This window comes from Babylonia areolata, chromosome 7, assembly GCF_041734735.1.
Source record: "Babylonia areolata isolate BAREFJ2019XMU chromosome 7, ASM4173473v1, whole genome shotgun sequence".
Classification (NCBI taxonomy): Eukaryota; Metazoa; Mollusca; class Gastropoda; order Neogastropoda; family Buccinidae; genus Babylonia; species Babylonia areolata.
Genome location: NC_134882.1, coordinates 40,152,413 through 40,170,216, shown reverse-complemented (window position 1 = coordinate 40,170,216; position 17,804 = coordinate 40,152,413). Strand labels below are relative to the sequence as shown.

At 43.5% G+C, this 17,804-nt stretch overlaps 1 protein-coding gene across 5 annotated transcripts in view; it reads left to right on the top strand.

Annotated features, from left to right (window-relative positions):
- LOC143284028 (uncharacterized) overlaps positions 1-17,804 on the top strand; it is a 244,453-nt gene that overhangs the window by 127,339 nt on the left and 99,310 nt on the right. For all 5 annotated transcript variants that reach the window (XM_076590593.1, XM_076590590.1, XM_076590592.1 and 2 more), the window contains 3 exons: positions 7,151-7,253; positions 8,827-8,878; positions 9,646-9,759. In XM_076590593.1, the coding sequence (XP_076446708.1) occupies positions 7,151-7,253; positions 8,827-8,878; positions 9,646-9,759 (269 nt within the window). The remainder of the gene's footprint in view (positions 1-7,150; positions 7,254-8,826; positions 8,879-9,645; positions 9,760-17,804) is intronic.

The following is a 17,804-nucleotide window of genomic DNA, read 5'->3' as shown; positions in this document are numbered from 1 at the left end:
CATGGCTGGGTGGTGGGCAATATCTCCACGTGTGCCAGTCTGTGTTGTTGGAGGCTGACTGGGATAATTGCTGTTTGGAATCAGCTTGTGACACAGACAGTATCGTCTGAGCTGAAGGGCGGTTGGGAGTATGGGGGATGTGGGAGGGGGAAGAAGAGACAGGGAGCGATGTGTAGTGTGTGTTTGTAAGGGTTTTAGGGGTTGGGGTGGGCGGCTGATCGTAAATCGATTGCATCATTCCTCCTTTCCATTTTGTTGCACACTCTCTCTCTCCGCTCTCTCTTACCACCGTTCTCTCTCTCTCTCTCTGTCTCTCTCTGTGTCTCTCTCTCTCTCTCTCTCTGTGACCCTCTCCCTCTGTCTCTATGTATCTCTCTGCCGCTCTCTCTGATTCTGAATGTCTGTCTGTCTGTCTGTCTCTCTCTTTGCCTCTCTTTCTGTCTCTCTCTGCCTGCCTCTCTCTATGTCAGTCTCTCTTCCTCTCTCCCCCCCTCTCCCTCTCTCTCTGACACTCGAAGGACGCGGCCTCTCGTTTGTCCCCCTGGAGACAAAACGCAAGAATCCTATCCATTATGTTTCTGAATATGAAAATTGGTGCGGCGAGTTGTTTTTTTTTCCTTTGTTTTTGTTGTGTTTCCTTCTTTGTTGCCTGCGTTCTCTCGGAAAGAAACTGGTTTAACTTGCTTCAGTCTTATGAAATTTTGTTCATCAGTATTTTGTTTTAAATTGCCAGTTGTTATATGTATATATATATATATATATATATATATATATATATATTTATTTTAGAATGCATCCAGTCAGGTCAGAGCGCCAGGTTGTGCTACCTGTTGTTTTTTGTTTTGAGTCATGAAGATCTAAACGTCACTTATTTACAGCCTCTGTTCACATGATTTAAAATATATTTTTTTTTGTTCATACTGATTTTGGTTTTCTCTCCATTCCTGCTGCCTTTGCCGTGACCCTCGTCATGGTCCAGTTCTCCGCTGGTTACCAGAAACCAATAGCCCCTCTCCGAAAAAAAAAAGCGGGTTCGCTAAAGGAATGATTCAGCGCTTGTAGCTTTTAGAGGCGTTTGATTGGCTAAGAGCGGACCGGGCAAGACGGGTCGTCTTTTCACTGTTAGCCGCGCGAAATTTGGCCAAGCAGAGCAAACCGATAGGCCTGGTTTGCATCAGTTTGGTAAGTATATATATCACCAAACATGGAGTATAATGCAAACTCCTCCTTGTCGTATGATCATTCCCCCATTCCGTTTTGTTACGATAATTTTCTTGCAGAGAGCATCGAAGGATACGGTATGTTCAGATATAAAATCTTTTGGGTAAGAATCGGACCCATTTTATGAATCTCAATATGAATGTCGGTCTGGCTATTTGATTTTTTTCCACCTTTTCTTTTAATCTCCGTCCTTTTCAGAATGGAGCTGGTGCATCGTCTTTTCTCCAGCACTGTTACTATTTTTGTATTGATAACGTATGTGTTACTGAAGCTTCCTATTATTTTTCTCTGCCACCTGGTATTCGAGTATTACAACAGCGAGACACAAGAAATAAAAAAAAGCTTGTGGTAAAATTTCCATGGCTTGTTTTGGTCCTTTATACTTAATTTTGACGACGTGATTACAGAATGCAAGAGTCTGACGTGAACTATGAAAATCACAAAGCTTGGGTATCTCTTTGTTCCTGGAAACACCCATAATACCAACTCTCTGCCCTCTCTCTCTATAACATTCACTCACACAAATACACACACGCACGCAGGTACGCAAACACACACACACACACACACACACACACACACACACACACACACACACACACACACACACACGGAGATACACCCAGCACACCAGTAGCCATCAGCTCAAGTTTCTCCCCATTTCGATGTTTTTCGAGGTTTGCAGAATTCAGTTCCGTCCACAATCCTGTTGCGTCCCTGCCTGGCCGTCCTTGTTAACAACAACGTACCCTTTTCTTCTTCCATTTCATTGATATCTCTTCAATGTAGCGTGCTATTGCACACTTTATCACGTTAGTGTAATTACCTTAGTTTACGAATCTCGATTACGAGTGAGTTCGTTTTCTTCTCCCATTTCTTTTATATCTTTTCGTGTTAACTTGATGTTAGAAACTAATCACGTTACAATAATTACATGTGTTATGGATTCTCGGTAAAGGGCAACATAATCTGCACACCCCCCCGCCTCCCATTTCGTTGTATGTTCATGTTCACGTGATGCTAGACAGTTCATCAGGACGAGAATAACTATCTTCGTTTTCCTTTTCCGTTTATTTAAAAGAATCTACTCGTGGTAAGATCATAACAGAGTAATTTTCTTTCATTTGAATTTCATAGATTTTTTTTTTTTTTGGAAGGCGAGAAAAAATTGCAGGTTCTGACACATTTGGTTCTTGATATTTGTCGAGAGTATCAGGTAGATTAAAGTTGGCTTTTCCAACTGTTCACACACACACACACACACACACACACACACACACACACACACTCACTCACTCTCTCTCTCTCTCTCACACACACACCCCTACACACACACACGCTCTCTCTCTCTCTCACACACACACACACCTACACACACACACACACACACACACACACACACACTCTCTCTCTCTCTCTCTCTCACCACTACCACTACCACCACCACCACCATCACCACAATAACCATCACTGCAACCACACCACGCTTCTTCACATGAGTCACATGCGCACGCACTGACGCGCGCGCATATTAACACCCACCCACACACCCACACACACACATACCCACACACAAACGGCGCGCGCCCGCGTACACACACGCACACACGTACACAGCAACAGGCCCCCCCGCGCAAGCAGGTGCACGAGAACATGAAACACAAGGGACAGGCAGTGCACTTCCTGCATCCTCCCTTGGTGTGGAAGGGTCCTGTTGGAAACCAGCCAATCAGCTCTCAGTCATCCACCTCTGGCGAGGGTGACTTCGTTCATCACTGTGACACCTGATATCAACCATTGCTCATGGGTATCTGGAGAGGACAGAGCTGCTTGGAGTTATGCAATCGGCGAACGGGAGACGAGGGATGTGTGTGTGTGTGTGTGTGTGTGTGTGTGTGTGTTGGGAGGAGGGGAGAAGGGATTTTATTGGGCGCTCAGAATGGAAAATTTATTACTGCTTGTTTTTGCTGCAACTGCATGAAGGCCAGAGTGCACAGCTGCAAGTAAAGATAAAACCAGTTGCGCGCGCACACACACACACACACACACACACACACACACACACACACACACACATGTATATATATATATATATATGTACATGTACACACACACACACACACACACACACATACACACACACACACACACACACACACACACACACATATATACATATATATATATATATATATATATATACACACACACACTACTCAGCAACAACAACAGTAACAACTACGTGCCTGCATTGTTTTGTAAGCTAGCCAGCTGATTTCAGATTAATTGGCGATATTCATAACAGGAATTTGTTGCTGAGATTTATGTATGTCACTCAACTGTGTCAGAACAAAGGAAATTAGAATGAACCCTTCACCTGAAGACTTCGTGGGGGACAATCACATAATTATTCCTCATCTTCTTATCTTCCCCCTCGCTTCCCACCCCATTTGCTTTGAGCGTGAAAGGGGAAGCTGAGGAGTGGTGGGTGGGCGGGTGTGAGGGGAGGGAGGAGTGGATCCGGGATGGAGGTTGGGGGGTGGGTGGGTGTGGTTGGAGGGTGTGTGTGTGTGTCGGGGGTGTGTGATGGGGGGGGGCGCAGTGGGGGGGGGGGGGGGGGGGGGGGGGGGGGCAGCGGCTATATCGCATTTCCAGCAAACGGTCTGTCACAGGGAATTTAGCAGGAATTGGAGAAAAATTCGAATCATGTTGCGTGCATCTCCTTCGTATTTTTTGCGTTATTTTCTTTTCATTTTATTTGTTTGTTGGTTTAGGAGGCTTTGAATTTTATTTTCTCTGTTCTCTTTTACTTCCATCAGGCGAGCGAGGATATGGGAATGGATGGGGGAGTGGCAGAATGCTGAACCGTTTATGTGCATGTATGTTTGTGAATGGTAATGTCTCGAGCATTGTTCGTGGTTTTTTTTTTTTTTTTTTACTTATTTATTTATTGTGAAATCTGTGTAATACGCCGTTTGTGATAATATTTGCTTATGTCCCAGCAGACTCCGTTTCTTTCTTTTCCTTTTATATCTACTGAGTTTTTAAAATGAAGATATCTGTTCTGCTGGTATTTTCTCACTTTGTTTTCCTTTTATATCTACTGAGTTTTTAAAGTGAAGATGTCTGTTCTGCTGGTTTTTTCTCACTTTGTTTTCCTTTTAGTTTCTTTCTGTCCGGCCAAGAGAGGGAAAGAAATGGCTATGTGAACGGTGCGAGATAAGATAATGTCTCTTTCCGACGTTGTGGTCTGTCTTGCACCCGAGTTAACTGCTTTTCAATCGCTTCAGCTAGCGCAAATCAGAGAATAATAACAAAAAGCTGAAAGAATAGAACATTAAAAAAACACACCAAAAAACAAACAAACAAAAAAACAAACAAACCCGAAAATCTTTAAACAACAACAACAAAATCCTAGAGTTGTGATGGTGGACACGATTGTCAGATGGTGATGATGGATGACGTGAAATAATGAAGAAAAAAAATCTTTAAAAAATATGCCCCTCTTCTCAGGTACCGCACCGGTTGTATTTGTATTTCTTTTTATCACAACAGATTTTTCTTTGTGAAATTCGGGCTGCTCTCCCCAGGGAGAGTGCGTCGCTACACTACAGCGCCACCCTTGTTTTTTTTTTTCAAATGTAATTTTTCCTGCGTGCAGTTTTATTTGTTTTTCCTATCGAAATGGATTTTTTTTTTTACAAAAGTTTGCCAGGAAATCCCTTTTGTTGCAGTGGGTTCTTTTACGTGTGCTAAGTGCATGCTGCACACGGGACCTCGGTTTATCGTCTCATCCGAATGACTAGCGTCCAGACCACCACTCAAGGCCTAGTGAGGGGGAGAAAATATCGGCGACTGAGCCGTGATTCGAACCACGCGCTCAGGTTCTCTCGCTTCCAAGGCGGACGCGTTACCTCTAGGCCATCACTCCACGTAAGGCATCTTCACTGTGAAAATGGTACTCTAGTGATCTGTCTTCTCCTTCTGTCTTAACTCTGTGATGAGTCATTGGGGCGCCGCACAAAAGAACCATTCACCAGATTCCTCCAGGTCTGTCGGATGTGTGTCAAAACCTGGGTCTCTGTCTGGTGGTCTGTCCTGTCGACCAGTTCAAAATGACTTTTGTTCATGTAATGGAAGGGACAGACAGTTCGTGCTTTAGTTTGTCTTTTCACTATAAGTGATAGTAGACGAGGGTTGGAAAAAGAAATGGAGGGAAAAGAACCTGTGTACGCACGCAAGTATGTGAATGTGTGTATGCGTGTGTGCGTGCGTGTGTCAAAGTCATGGTGTTCAAAAACAGCTGGTTGGGACACAGATCCGTACATTATACGTTGTTATTTCCAGTCTTTCACTTCTGCCAACTGCGTCTTGGTACAAGGGAACGGAAAAAGAGAAATTTACATGAATGATCAGAGCAGAATGAGATAACGTTGTGCATTAATTCCACTGTGAAAAAAAGCAGAGTAGAACGGATTCGATTAAAAAAACAAAACAAAAACCCCCCAGAAAGTTTGAGTTGTGAGAAGACGTTCAGCAGTCAACATACAAAAACACGACACAAGAATACTTTATTACCTAGAAGAGACATTGCTGGCACGTTTGCAGATGTAAAAAGGCGACTTGAAAGGCATTTGGCAGAATGTTACTCAGTATGATTTTCTCGTATTAGCAGCTCTGTGAACTGACCCGTACGTCAGAGCACTTTCGGTTTTTACATTTTCTACATAGAATGGAGAAATAACAACCCCACTCATTAAGGTGAGGGAGATAGGGATGATGTTTATTTGATGAGTTTGTACGATCTCCAAGATAAAAAAGGCGTTTTCTCAACCAGACTGTTATGTTGATATAGATCTTCACTTATGACCCATGGAAAGATTTAAAGTGCGCGCACCCTCCTCCCTCCCTCACACACACCACACTCCACACACACACATCACACACACACATCACACACACACACACACACACACACACACACACACACACACACACACACACGTGAAAAGACGTTAAATTAAAGAACACACACACACACACACACACACACACACACACACACACACACACACACACACACACACACTCTCTCTCTCTCTCTCTCTCTCGTGAAATCTGGAACATAATGTAATGTCTGCTTGCGGCAGGTTGATTGGAAATTCTTCATTGATTTTTGGTTAAGTGTTTCTGTGATGAATGGCAGTGCAAGCATGATGGCCATCTGATAATCTGTGCAGATTTTCTTTGAAATTGTAATGCTTGATGTGATTCCTGCGGGTTGAAAGTAATATGTTTGGTTTTTCGTCAGTTTAATGTCTTTCCACGAAGAGTGATATTGGACGTGTAGCTGTGTGTGTGTGTGTGTGTGTGTGTGTGTGTGTGTGTGTGTGTGTGCGTGGCACGCATGCGTGCGTGCGTGTATTATGTATATATATATATATATATATGTATATATATGTGTGTGTGTGCGAGAGAGAGAGAGAGAGAGAGAGAGAGAGAGAGAAAATATGTGTGTGTGTGAGTGCGTGCGTGTGCGCGCGAAGGTAAAGTAAAAATTCTTTTGGTTTTAAACGACAAAAATTGGTGGATAATAGAGAGATTTACACAGAAATGAGAAATAAATGATAAAATACAAAATATTAATACTGAAAAAGAAGAAAAACAACATAAGTGCACTGCAGAACACCCGGTTGTGGATTGTTTCCTTTGGGTTTCATTTTGAAAATGTTAAAATTGGCTTAAGAAAATTGTCATGAAGTGCTTCTGACGTTATGTGTGTGTGTGTGTGTGTGTGTGTGTGTGTGTGTGTGTGTGTGTGTGTACGTACGTTTGTGTGCATTTGTGTGCGTGTATGTGCATGCGTATGTGGTGTGTGTGTATGTGTGTGTGTGTGTGTGTGTGTGTGTGTGTGTGTGTGTGTCCCCAGGAGGCCCCAGCGAGGACAAGCTGCTGGCGGGGGACCAGATCCTGAAGATCAACGGGGAGGAGGTCCGCCGTGCACCCCGAGAGAAGGTCATTGAGCTGGTCAGGTGAGACACAGCACAACACAACACAACACAATACAACACACACACGCACGCACGCAGGCACGCACACACGCACGCACACACGCACGCACACACACGCACACACACACACACACCCTGTACCGTCTCTGATATTTGCGGACAATCTGGCCATCTTTTTCAAAAGTTTGCGCATCCTTCCACGCACCCACCCACCCAAATGTTTTCATCCATCTATCCAAACATTCATCCATCCACCCAAAGCTTTCCCACCCACCCACCCAAAGCTATCCATCAATCAACCCACCCACCCAAGGTATCGATCCATCCATACATCCACCCACCACCCATCCACCCAAAGCTATCCATCCATCCATCCATCCACCCACCCACCCACCCACCCACCCATCCGTCCATCTGCTTCTTGTCCGTTCGCACACGCATACAAATATACACACATGTATGATGAAGGAAGTTGGCTTCAGTTTGGAACACCCTCACCTGAAGGACGTCACGTCAGCCAGTGGGTCGTTCACCTCCGTCACCAGGAACAGGTTCTGTTTAATTAAAGAAAAAAAAAAAGGATCGCCAGCACGGAAAACTGGAGACAGTGTTACCGTTCTCTTGTTTCAGTTTTGTGTCATGGAGAAGTTTCTGTTCATTATATTTTCTTTCTGTGTGTCCGCATATCTTCCTCACCACCTCACACTCCCCACATACCCTTCTGTGGACAATGTTATGTCTCAAAAGAATTTTTTTTTTTGTAAGTGAAATGATTTAGATAATGTAACAGTTTCGCAGTAGTGTGTGTGTGTGTGTGAGGGGGGGGGGGGGGGGGGGTGCGTGAAGGGGTTATTTGCACTATTGTTTCAATATGAAGGAGTGAAAACGCATATATATATATATAGAGAGAGAGACAGAGATGATTCATATCTAAATAATAGTGCGAAGAAGCCTTACTTTTTGTGTTCAAGAATTTTCATGTTTAATACTGATTTTTGTATTGCACTGTGAGGATAACTATCTCTGAGTGCGATGTCTTAGATTGATTGTTATAATTGCAGCATCAATCCGTATTTTTTTGTATAAAAAAAGTGAATATTTTACACTGGATATTCTCTTGCACTGTGATGATTTCTATACATGTGATATTTTTTTAATTTCATTTTATCACAACAGATTTCTCTGTGTGAAATTCGGGCTGCTCTCCCCAGGGAGAGCGCGTCGCTACACTACATCGCCACCCATTTATTTGGTATTTTTTCCTGCGTGCAGTTTTATTTGTTTTTCCTATCGATGTGGATTTTTCTACACAATTTTGCACCGAACAACCCTTTTTAGATTGAATGTTATAATTGCAGCAACAATATTTATTTTTTGGTGCCGAAAAATTTGATTGTTTTGCACGTACACGGAATGTCTTCTCGCACTGTAATGGTGTCTCTACGCAGAAGTGGTCCAAGACGAAGTTTTTGGTTTTAAGCCGGACGATGAAGGCAAAGTCGTTTTTGTTTGCTTTAAACTGGACAGCAGAGACGTTGTGTTAATGTTTTACATGATAGATTCTATGCTGCAGGGTTATATTGAACTGTTTCAGGTCATGCAAAGAGTCCATAATTTTGACGGTCTGTCAGCCCTACGCGGATAACGTGAGTAGTAGTAGTAGTAGTAGTAGTAGCAGCAGTTGTAGTAATTGTTTTTAAAGTACGTGAAACGTCAGCGTGCTCGACGTCCTCTTCCGCTCTCTCTCTCTCTCTCTCTCTCTCTCTCTCTCTCTGTGTGTGTGTGTGTGTGTGTGTGTGTGTGTGTGTGTGTGTTCTTAACCCAAGTAGCTGCAGCTTTCCTGAAAAATATTATTCATTACACCACAAACCCGTTTGAACTGCAAATTTGATAACGGACAAAAGACTGCTGCTTATTCTTTTTTATCGCTCAGAGCTGGATATGTTTGTGTTTTGATTAATTAAATTTACCGCTTTCAGTCTAAAGTGGGAAATAATTGATTACATTTACCGCATCCAGTCGAAAATGGGTAATAATTGATTACATTTACTGCTTCCTGTCGAAAGTGAGTAATAATCGATTACATATACCGCTTCCAGTCAAAAGTGAGTAAAAATGTATTACATTTACCGCTTCCAATCAAAAGTGAGTAATCATTTATTACATTTACCGCTTCCAATCAAAAGTGAGTAATCATTTATTACATTTACCGCTTCCAGTCAAAAGTGAGTAATCATTTATTACATTTACCGCTTCCAGTCAAAAGCGAGTAAAAATTGATTACAGATTTCAGTCGAAAGTGAGTAATAACTGATTACATTTACTGCTTCGAGTCGAAAGTGAGCAATAATTGATTGTAATTACAGCTTTCAGTCGAAAGTGAGTAATCATGTATTTAATGTACCTCTTTCAGTCGAATCGAAAGTCAGCATTACTGACAGCGGCCAAGAAAGCCAAGCTGAAGAACAACCCGTCCCGTGTGCGTTTTGCTGACGCCGTCATGGTGAATGGAGCCAGCGTCACCAATGTAAGTTACCTTCATCCATTTTCCTACCGCAGCTCCTCCTCCTCCTCCCCCACCTCCTCCTCCTCTTCTTCTTCTTCTTCCTCCTCCTCCTCCTCTTCTTCTCCTTCCTCCTCCTCCTTTTTTGAAAGACTCATCTTGTCCACAGCTTTCGCAGCGTGTTTCTCTGATCATGTAAATTCCATGAAGCGTTGACGTTTCAAAGCCAGCGGTCTTGCGGGGTGTTTCTGTTTTGTTTTATATTATTCGAAACGTGGCGTCACTGGGTAAAATGATCGCGAAGGGCTTCGTTGTCTTCAGCTGAAAAGACGGTTCGGCCGATTGAAAATGATTACACAAGAATTGTTATGATTTGTTCGTAATTTATGATTCATTTTGTTTTGAATCGTTTTGCTTTGTGTGTAAATTTTCCTGAAGTCTGTTGTTGTGTGTGTCAGTGCTTCGTTTCAAATACTGATTTAGCTGGTTTATTTTTTTTGTTACCAGTAAGCGTGTGTTTGACACAACTGGCTACTAATTGTATTCTTTCTTTTTTTTGTACACATCTGATACTGATGTTTGAACGCTGTTGTGTCATAATATCGCTATTATCATTTATTTCGGAGAACATTATTCGCTAGTGAAATTGGACTTGATATGCAATGCAACTGGACGCATGCAAAACAAAAAAAAATGACGATAATTATTATTATTTTCAGCAGTATTTTAAAAACGCATGGAAGTATGCAGATTTAGCATTGCAGTTTTTGGAGTCCGTGTTGTATCGGTAAAAGCTTCATTCCGCCCCAGACAGAAAAATGCCCCAACACTCGGTGTCTGCATTGTTTATCTGATATGGAACGTCGACATGATGCGCGCGATGATACTCAGTTCTTGCTGAAATGACGCATTGTTGTGTCTCTTAGTGCATTCAGGTTTTTTTGTTGTTGATTTTATGCAGACCCCAGTGTCTGGAACTCGTTTATGGCGGCCATTCCGCTGTGGATAACATCTGTCAAACGTCCAGCTTCAGCCGCACGAAAATACGTAGCTGTCGCGTTTTTAGGAATTGTGAATGCAAATGTGTTCATTGTGCTGGAATGTTTTGTCACCTTTTCCATCCCTTACTCTTTGTGTGTGTGTGTGGGGGGGGGGGGGTTGTGTGTGCTTTGCATAGTACATATCCTGCTCATGTATCATTTCACATTTCGAGGGTGGATCGTTTTCAAACACCCCACCTTCCCTCTCTCTGTCCCTTTCCCCACTATCCCAGCCACATTTCTCAGTCATTTCAATCATCTCAATGGCGAGTCATGTCAACCACTTCGTCTCCCACTGCCCAACCCGGCCCCCCACGCCACTCCCCCCACCTCCCCGACATCCCTGCCTATTCTCTTCTCCATTCTACGATCCGCCATGGGTTTATATATATATATATCTCTCTATCTATCTATCTATCTATCTATATATATATATATATATAAATAAATTTGTCCATGATCACTGTCTGAGACCCAAAGTTAAACAAGTTACCCGTGACAAGCGACTTTGAAAAGATATGCAGACATGTCTGGGTTTTTATTTAAGTATGTTTTATTTTGTTTATTCATCTGTTTCTTTGGTAAATGTAAATATCGATACAAAGCTTACGACGGCAACAGAGAACAGGTATCATCACAATCTCGAAAACATTGTTTTCGTCCCTTCCATACGTTGAATGGTGTTTGATATGCATCGCCCCTTTATGTATTTGTCGGTATGTTAAATCTATTGTGATAATAATTTCTGCCATGTTTTTTCTGTTCTTTTCGCATCCGATGAAGACTGATGACTCGGCAAGTTTTTTTTTTCTTTCTTGCTTTTTGCGTGTTGTTTCCTTGTCTTGATTATTGTGTTGCACGGAATGCACGCTGGCATGACTGTAGCTGGACCTGTATCATGTGGAGAACTGCATATGTTGGGTTATTTACAACCACCTCTTCCGCTTTCATATTCCACAGCACTTGCTTCGTTATTTATGTCGTTTGTGGCTTCATTTATGGTCTCTTGTGTTGTTCGATTCATTCGGGCTTGATAGTTAGTAGTTGAGGTAGTTCTAAAAAGGATGATGATGCTGCTCTATTGGCTGCATGTGTCTGTGAATGTGGGAATGTTTAAGGTAATGATGTTGTGATTATAGGCACACTGGACGAGGAAACGCATCGCGCCGTTTTCATTCCCAGTGAACTAGTTTCCATACCTTGAATACAGACACACCAGAGACACAGGAACATTAGACACACGGACATACAGGCGGGAAGACCATGCGTGCACGAGAGAGACAGGCTACTGGTCTAAAAATCTGATGTGAATGGACGTTAAATTGAAGAACAGAACCTAAGTTGATCGGGGATGCGAAATCCTTTATAATATATATATATATGAGCCATACAGACGGTGAGTGACAGAGGGACAACAAAGTTGAGATCAGACAAATGGACCATTCTCTCTTTTACAGTTTAAAATATGAACACTGGTATGTAGATGAACACTGGTTTGCGTTATATAATTCTCAGTCCTCACGTCAAGTATTTCGGCACCACAGAGTAATCAATCGTAGATGCATGAAGTTATACTAGACGGAGGGAGCGCATTTCAGTCTAACGAAACGTGCGTGGGAGGGGAGAGAGAGACAGCGCGCACTTCCCACCAGACAGTTCATTCTGGTCGAATCAGTCTGGAAAACTCAGAGAATCCCTACAGAGCTCCGGTGGGGATGAGAACTTATTGGAATGCAGGGCCCATCGAACTGAGTCCACGATTCTCCTTCAATACCTCCTCGATGGCCGTGAAGTCTTTTGTGACTCGCTAGACTGTCCCGAGATACCTTTGTGATTGTGGTGAAGTCTTCAGGGACTAGCTGGTCTCCTTCCATTGATTGGATACTTGTATGATTTATGTAAAGTCTGTAGTTGCTAACATGTCTGTAGATGAGGTACATCAGTGACTGTTGTGGAGTCTTCAGGGGCTTCCAGTATGTCTCTAGACAAAATACTTATATGGTTGACTTGAAATCCGTATGTTTGTAAGTCCATAAATGAAAAAAACGTCTGTGACTAAAATTGCTGTGAAGTCTTAATGAGGTTCCATTATTGATTATTGTGAAGCATTTATAGGGTTCAGTGATTGTTTTCAAGTCTTTGGGGGCTTGTAGCCCGTCCTGAGGAGGAGATACTATAAAGATTGTTATGAAGTCTGATGCAACAAGCCTGTCCCTATCGGGATCCCAAGGCAAAAAACAAGCTAATTTTATCAGCAGGCAACAGAGCTGAGGTGATATGAACCGCTTGTTCGTTCTTACGTCCGTCCCTCCGTTTGTTTGATATTGTTATGGGTGCGGCACATCGCGTGTTCGTCATTTGTAGATGCTTGTCCGACTCTTTACGATGCCTGTGGTGGAAGCTTTAATCCTGTTAAAGCGAGGGACAGAGACGAGCGGTCACGGTAAGAACGTTGTTTAAGGGAAAAAGCATCATGGGTTGTGTAGGGCTTTCATCTTGCACCGATACTAATCATGCTTGGTACAGTGATTGGAAACGGTGATAGCACAACTCGTAACCATGGGAAATCATGTCAGGTATCAGTTGCCAAGGTTGCATGTGACACGCTGTTTTTGGACAAACTTGGGGCCTGGCATCAAGTGTTCAACCTTGGCATAGTGGTTGATTATGGTGAGCTTGAATTTAAAAGTCAAAGGTCGGGAATGTTGTATTGTTTTGGTGCTGCAGCCTAGGGCCCAGTTGGCCTTTGGCGACCATCTTAACGCCGACTGTTCTGAATAAAGGCCCCTTGGCCGAGAGAGTGGGGATGTAAATGGAGCTAGCCCAAATATTCAGGACAGCAGTTGCCTCCACTGCTGATCTGATGATCATAATCGGACGCGACTACCAACGATACGTTGTATTGTATGGGCGTGGTAGCCGTGTGGTTACAACAGTCATTCAGTTCGATCCCCGTGTTGGTGCATGGTTGGTTAACGGTGGAGGCTTTTTGCGATCCTCCACGTCCGCTGATCTGCTGGTGGTTTAGATCAAAAAGACTGTGGAAGTTGGTGGTGTAGTTGCACTTAAAAGACTGGAGAAGTTGGTTGGTGTAGCAGTAAAAAGACTGGAGAAGTTGGTGGTGTAGCAGTAAAAAGACTAGAAAATTTGGTAGTGTAGCAGTAAAAAGACTGGAGAAGTTGGTTGGTGTAACAGTAAAAAGACTAGAAAATTTGGTAGTGTAGCAGTAAAAAGACTGGAGAAGTTTGTTGGTGTAGCAGTAAAAAGACTGGAGAAGTTGGTGGTGTAGCAGTAAAAAGACGGGAGAAGTTGGTGGTGTAGCAGTAAAAAGACTGGAGAAGTTGGTTGGTGTAACAGTAAAAAGACTGGAAAATTTGGTAGTGTAGCAGTAAAAAGACTGGAGAAGTTGGTGGTGTAGCAGTAAAAAGACTGGAGAAGTTGTTTGTTGTAGCAGTAAAAAGACTGGAGAAGTTTGTTGGTGTAGCAGTAAAAAGACTGGAGAAGTTGGTGGTGTAGCAGTAAAAAGACGGGAGAAGTTGGTGGATGTAGCATTGAAAAGACGAGAGAAATTGGTAGGTGTTACTAGTAGCATTATAAAAACAAGAGAAATTGGTGGGTGTAGGATTAAAAAGACTAGAGAATTTGGGTGGTGTAGCAATAAAAAGCGTGGAGAAGTTGGTGGGTGTAGCATTAAAAGACGGAGAAGTTGGTGGTGTAGCAGTGAAAAGACTGGGGAAGTAAGTGGGTTTAGCATTAAAAAGGCTGGAGATCTTGGTGGGTGTACCCTGCATTAAAAAGATGGGAGAAGCTGGTAAGCATAACGCAAAGACCGCAGAGTGTGTCGGGTTGTCGAGGTGATTCGCGGACAAAGCGTGTCTGCCTTGTCTCCACATGAGCGCTGTGAAGAGTGATGGGCGGGTCGATACACGAAGGCTGACACGGGTCGTTATCTTCACTTGATTGGGAACAGGGATAGTGGTGGTCCATTTCGTTTTCTTGTTCTTTATTTGCTTCTCTGCCTCTGTCTCTCTCCGTTTCTCTTTCTCTGCCCACCCCCCTGCATGCACACACACACACACACAAACACACACACACACACACACACACGGAGAGAGAGAGAGAGAGAGAGAGAGAGAGAGAGAGAGAGAGAGAGAGAGAGAGAGAGAGAGCTGTTCATACTCCATTGCCTTGCGAAATAAATCATTCGAATTGTGTTCTGTTAATAATTTCTACGTAGAATGTACCTCCAGATATCTCCGTTGATGTGAACGACTTTCCATTCTCTCACTTTTCTTGTTTATCGGTCTGTCTGTCTCTGTGTTAAAGGTGGAAAAGAATATTTAGGTTAACAGTGTTATAGTTATGTTTGGTATATAACGGAACAGACGAGAATCAGCCAGTTTATTCAAAAAAATAAAAAGAAAAGAAAAGAATAAAAGACTGATGTATTAACCACAACAACATGGGTTCAGGTCTTGCCGCTAATTTTTAAACAGGCGGCATAGATGCGAATGATACTATCTCGTCGGCTGTGTTTTAAATAGGTTAATGATCTGCACGTGATACTCGTATTGACATTGTCTTTTCTGTCTCTGAGAACTGGCATCTCGTTTAAAAAAAACACCCATGTGCATTCGCTCGTGGATATTGGCGGCGCGCTCACACAAACACACACACACACACGCACGCACGCACGCGCGCCTGTTCGCAGCTTCGGAAAGTTGCGCATTGCTTTTGGCAAGATAACGTGGTTATACTGATGTAACTGTTGGCTGACAAGATCGGATGAACTCAACCTTGCTCTGTGTGTCTCTGTCTCTCTCATTCATTTTCTTTATTTTTCGCTCTTTCTTTCTTTCTCTTACTATCTCTGTGTTCTTTCTCTGCCTGTGGACTTTCGTTTATACTGTCTCTGTGTTCTTTCTCTGTCTGTGGACTTTTCGTTTATACTATCTCTGTGTTCTTTCTCTGTCGGTCTTCCTGTGTTTAATTTGGTTAGTCATTAACACATTATCACTTTGTCTCACCCTATATCTTTTGTATTTTTTGTATCTATTTTTGTTTATTTATTTATTTAGTGTGTGTGTGTGTGTGTGTGTGTGTGTGTGTGTGTGAGAGAGAGAGAGAGAGAGAGAGAGAGAGAGAGAGAGAGAGAGAGCTGGAACAGTATCCGTCATGAAAGCAGCTCAAAGCAATTTGAACGTCCGCGTGTGAATGTGTGTGTACGTGTGTGTGTATGTGTTTGCGTGCGTACGTGCGGCTTACGTGTGTGTGTGTGTGTGTGTGTGTGTGTGTGTGTGTGTGTGTGTGTGTGTAGAGGGATAGGGGAGGGGAAAGGGGGAGAGAGAGAGAAGCAAAATATGGTCGTTAAAACGGGGTGGCGTCGGTGAGATTGCATTGAGTGGCGAGGCGTGAAATTGGTCAGCAGCCATCAGGCCGCGGCAGCGTGAGGTAATGTGGGCCCATATTGGGACAGCCACCCGGTTGGGGGTGGGGGGAGGGTTGGGGGACAGTGGGTGTAAGGAGATTGGGGGGATGAGGGCTGGGTGGGGTGGGGTGGGAGGGGGGGGGCACCGGGGGCACCGGGCATTCACGTTTGTGACACTCTGTGACATGGCCACAGCCTTTCTCCCCTCTTCCTGCATGTGCAGTTTTCTTGTGTGTGTGTGTGGTGTGTGTGTGTTGGGGAGAGGGCAGGGTGTGTGTGTGTGTGTGTGTGTGTGTGTGTGTGTGGTATGTGTGTGGTATGTGTGTGTTGGGGAGAGGGCAGGGTGTGTGTGTGTGTGTGTGTGTGGTATGTGTTTGTGTGTTGGGGTGAGGGCAGGGTGTGTGTGTGTGTTGGGGTGAGGGTAGGGTGTGTGTTTGTGTGTGTGTGTGTGTGTGTGTGTGTGTGTGTGTGTGTGTGTGTGTGTGTGTGCAGGATTTAAGTGTCGGGGTATAGGGGTGGAAGTTTTTTCTTTTTCTTTTTTCCTGGCGGAGGGTTTGGACTGGGTGATGGGTGTGTGGGGTCGGAGTTTAGAGTGGGGGGGTGGGGGGGCACGTATTGTTGCGTGCGCCGTGGCGGTGACTTTTTAGATATGAGCAGATAGGATAGATATTGGGTGGCAGGCAGACGGATATAGATAGATAGATAGATCGACAGACAGATATATAGACAGATATATGTATTAGAGGAATAAAAGGGACCTTTTTACACCAGTATTCTTTTTGAAAGGTAACACTCAAACAGACGAACGTAATTAAAAAAAAAAATCAGCCTTGCACAAACAGGTTGGATAGTTTTTGCTCGGAGAGCGACCCGAAACTCCAGCCAATTCCCGGTCCTGGAGCCAGTTGCATTGCTTGGTTCTAACTTTTTGACAGTTACACGTGACTAAATGCCTACATTGACCGAACTACGCCATTGGTCAGTTCCATACTACACACAGTTAGTGGCGGGTTACAACCATACTAGGCTCTTCCGTTCGAGCAATGCAACTGGCGGTGAACGTTGCCGTATTTTTCGCAGTTCACCTCACAGTCTTCTCATTTTGTCAGACCCTAGTGCTCGAGGTTGGCCGGACTATAAACCTTAGGACTGAGTTTATATTTCCGGTGTTTGTCGCACGAACAGGGCAGCCATAGAATTATTGAGTCATTTTTCACCTGATCTGATATCTGGTATTGATTTATCATTGGTGATGACAGACAGGCTGCCGACAGTCCAGCAGTGAAAGAGGGAAGGAGAAAACCAGTGGGAGGTCGTGTCACTGTGACCGCTGTGCTCTGCTGAGGTGGAGTAGGTGCAGACTTTCAAGTCGTTTTCACGAAACTTTGGTCGTTAAGAAGCCAAAAATCCCTGTCCATTTTCTCATTAAAAAGTTTCTGTATTTCCGTCTTACGTCAGTATGGGTTTCAGCTGTTGAGGATTATGGTAACATATCGAAAGTTCAGAAGACAGTGTTTCTTACAGATAGTGTAGTCAGTTCTGTCACTTCTAGGTAGAGGGACACGCTCTCAGTCTGATGGCAGAGAAGAAGACGGAGGAGG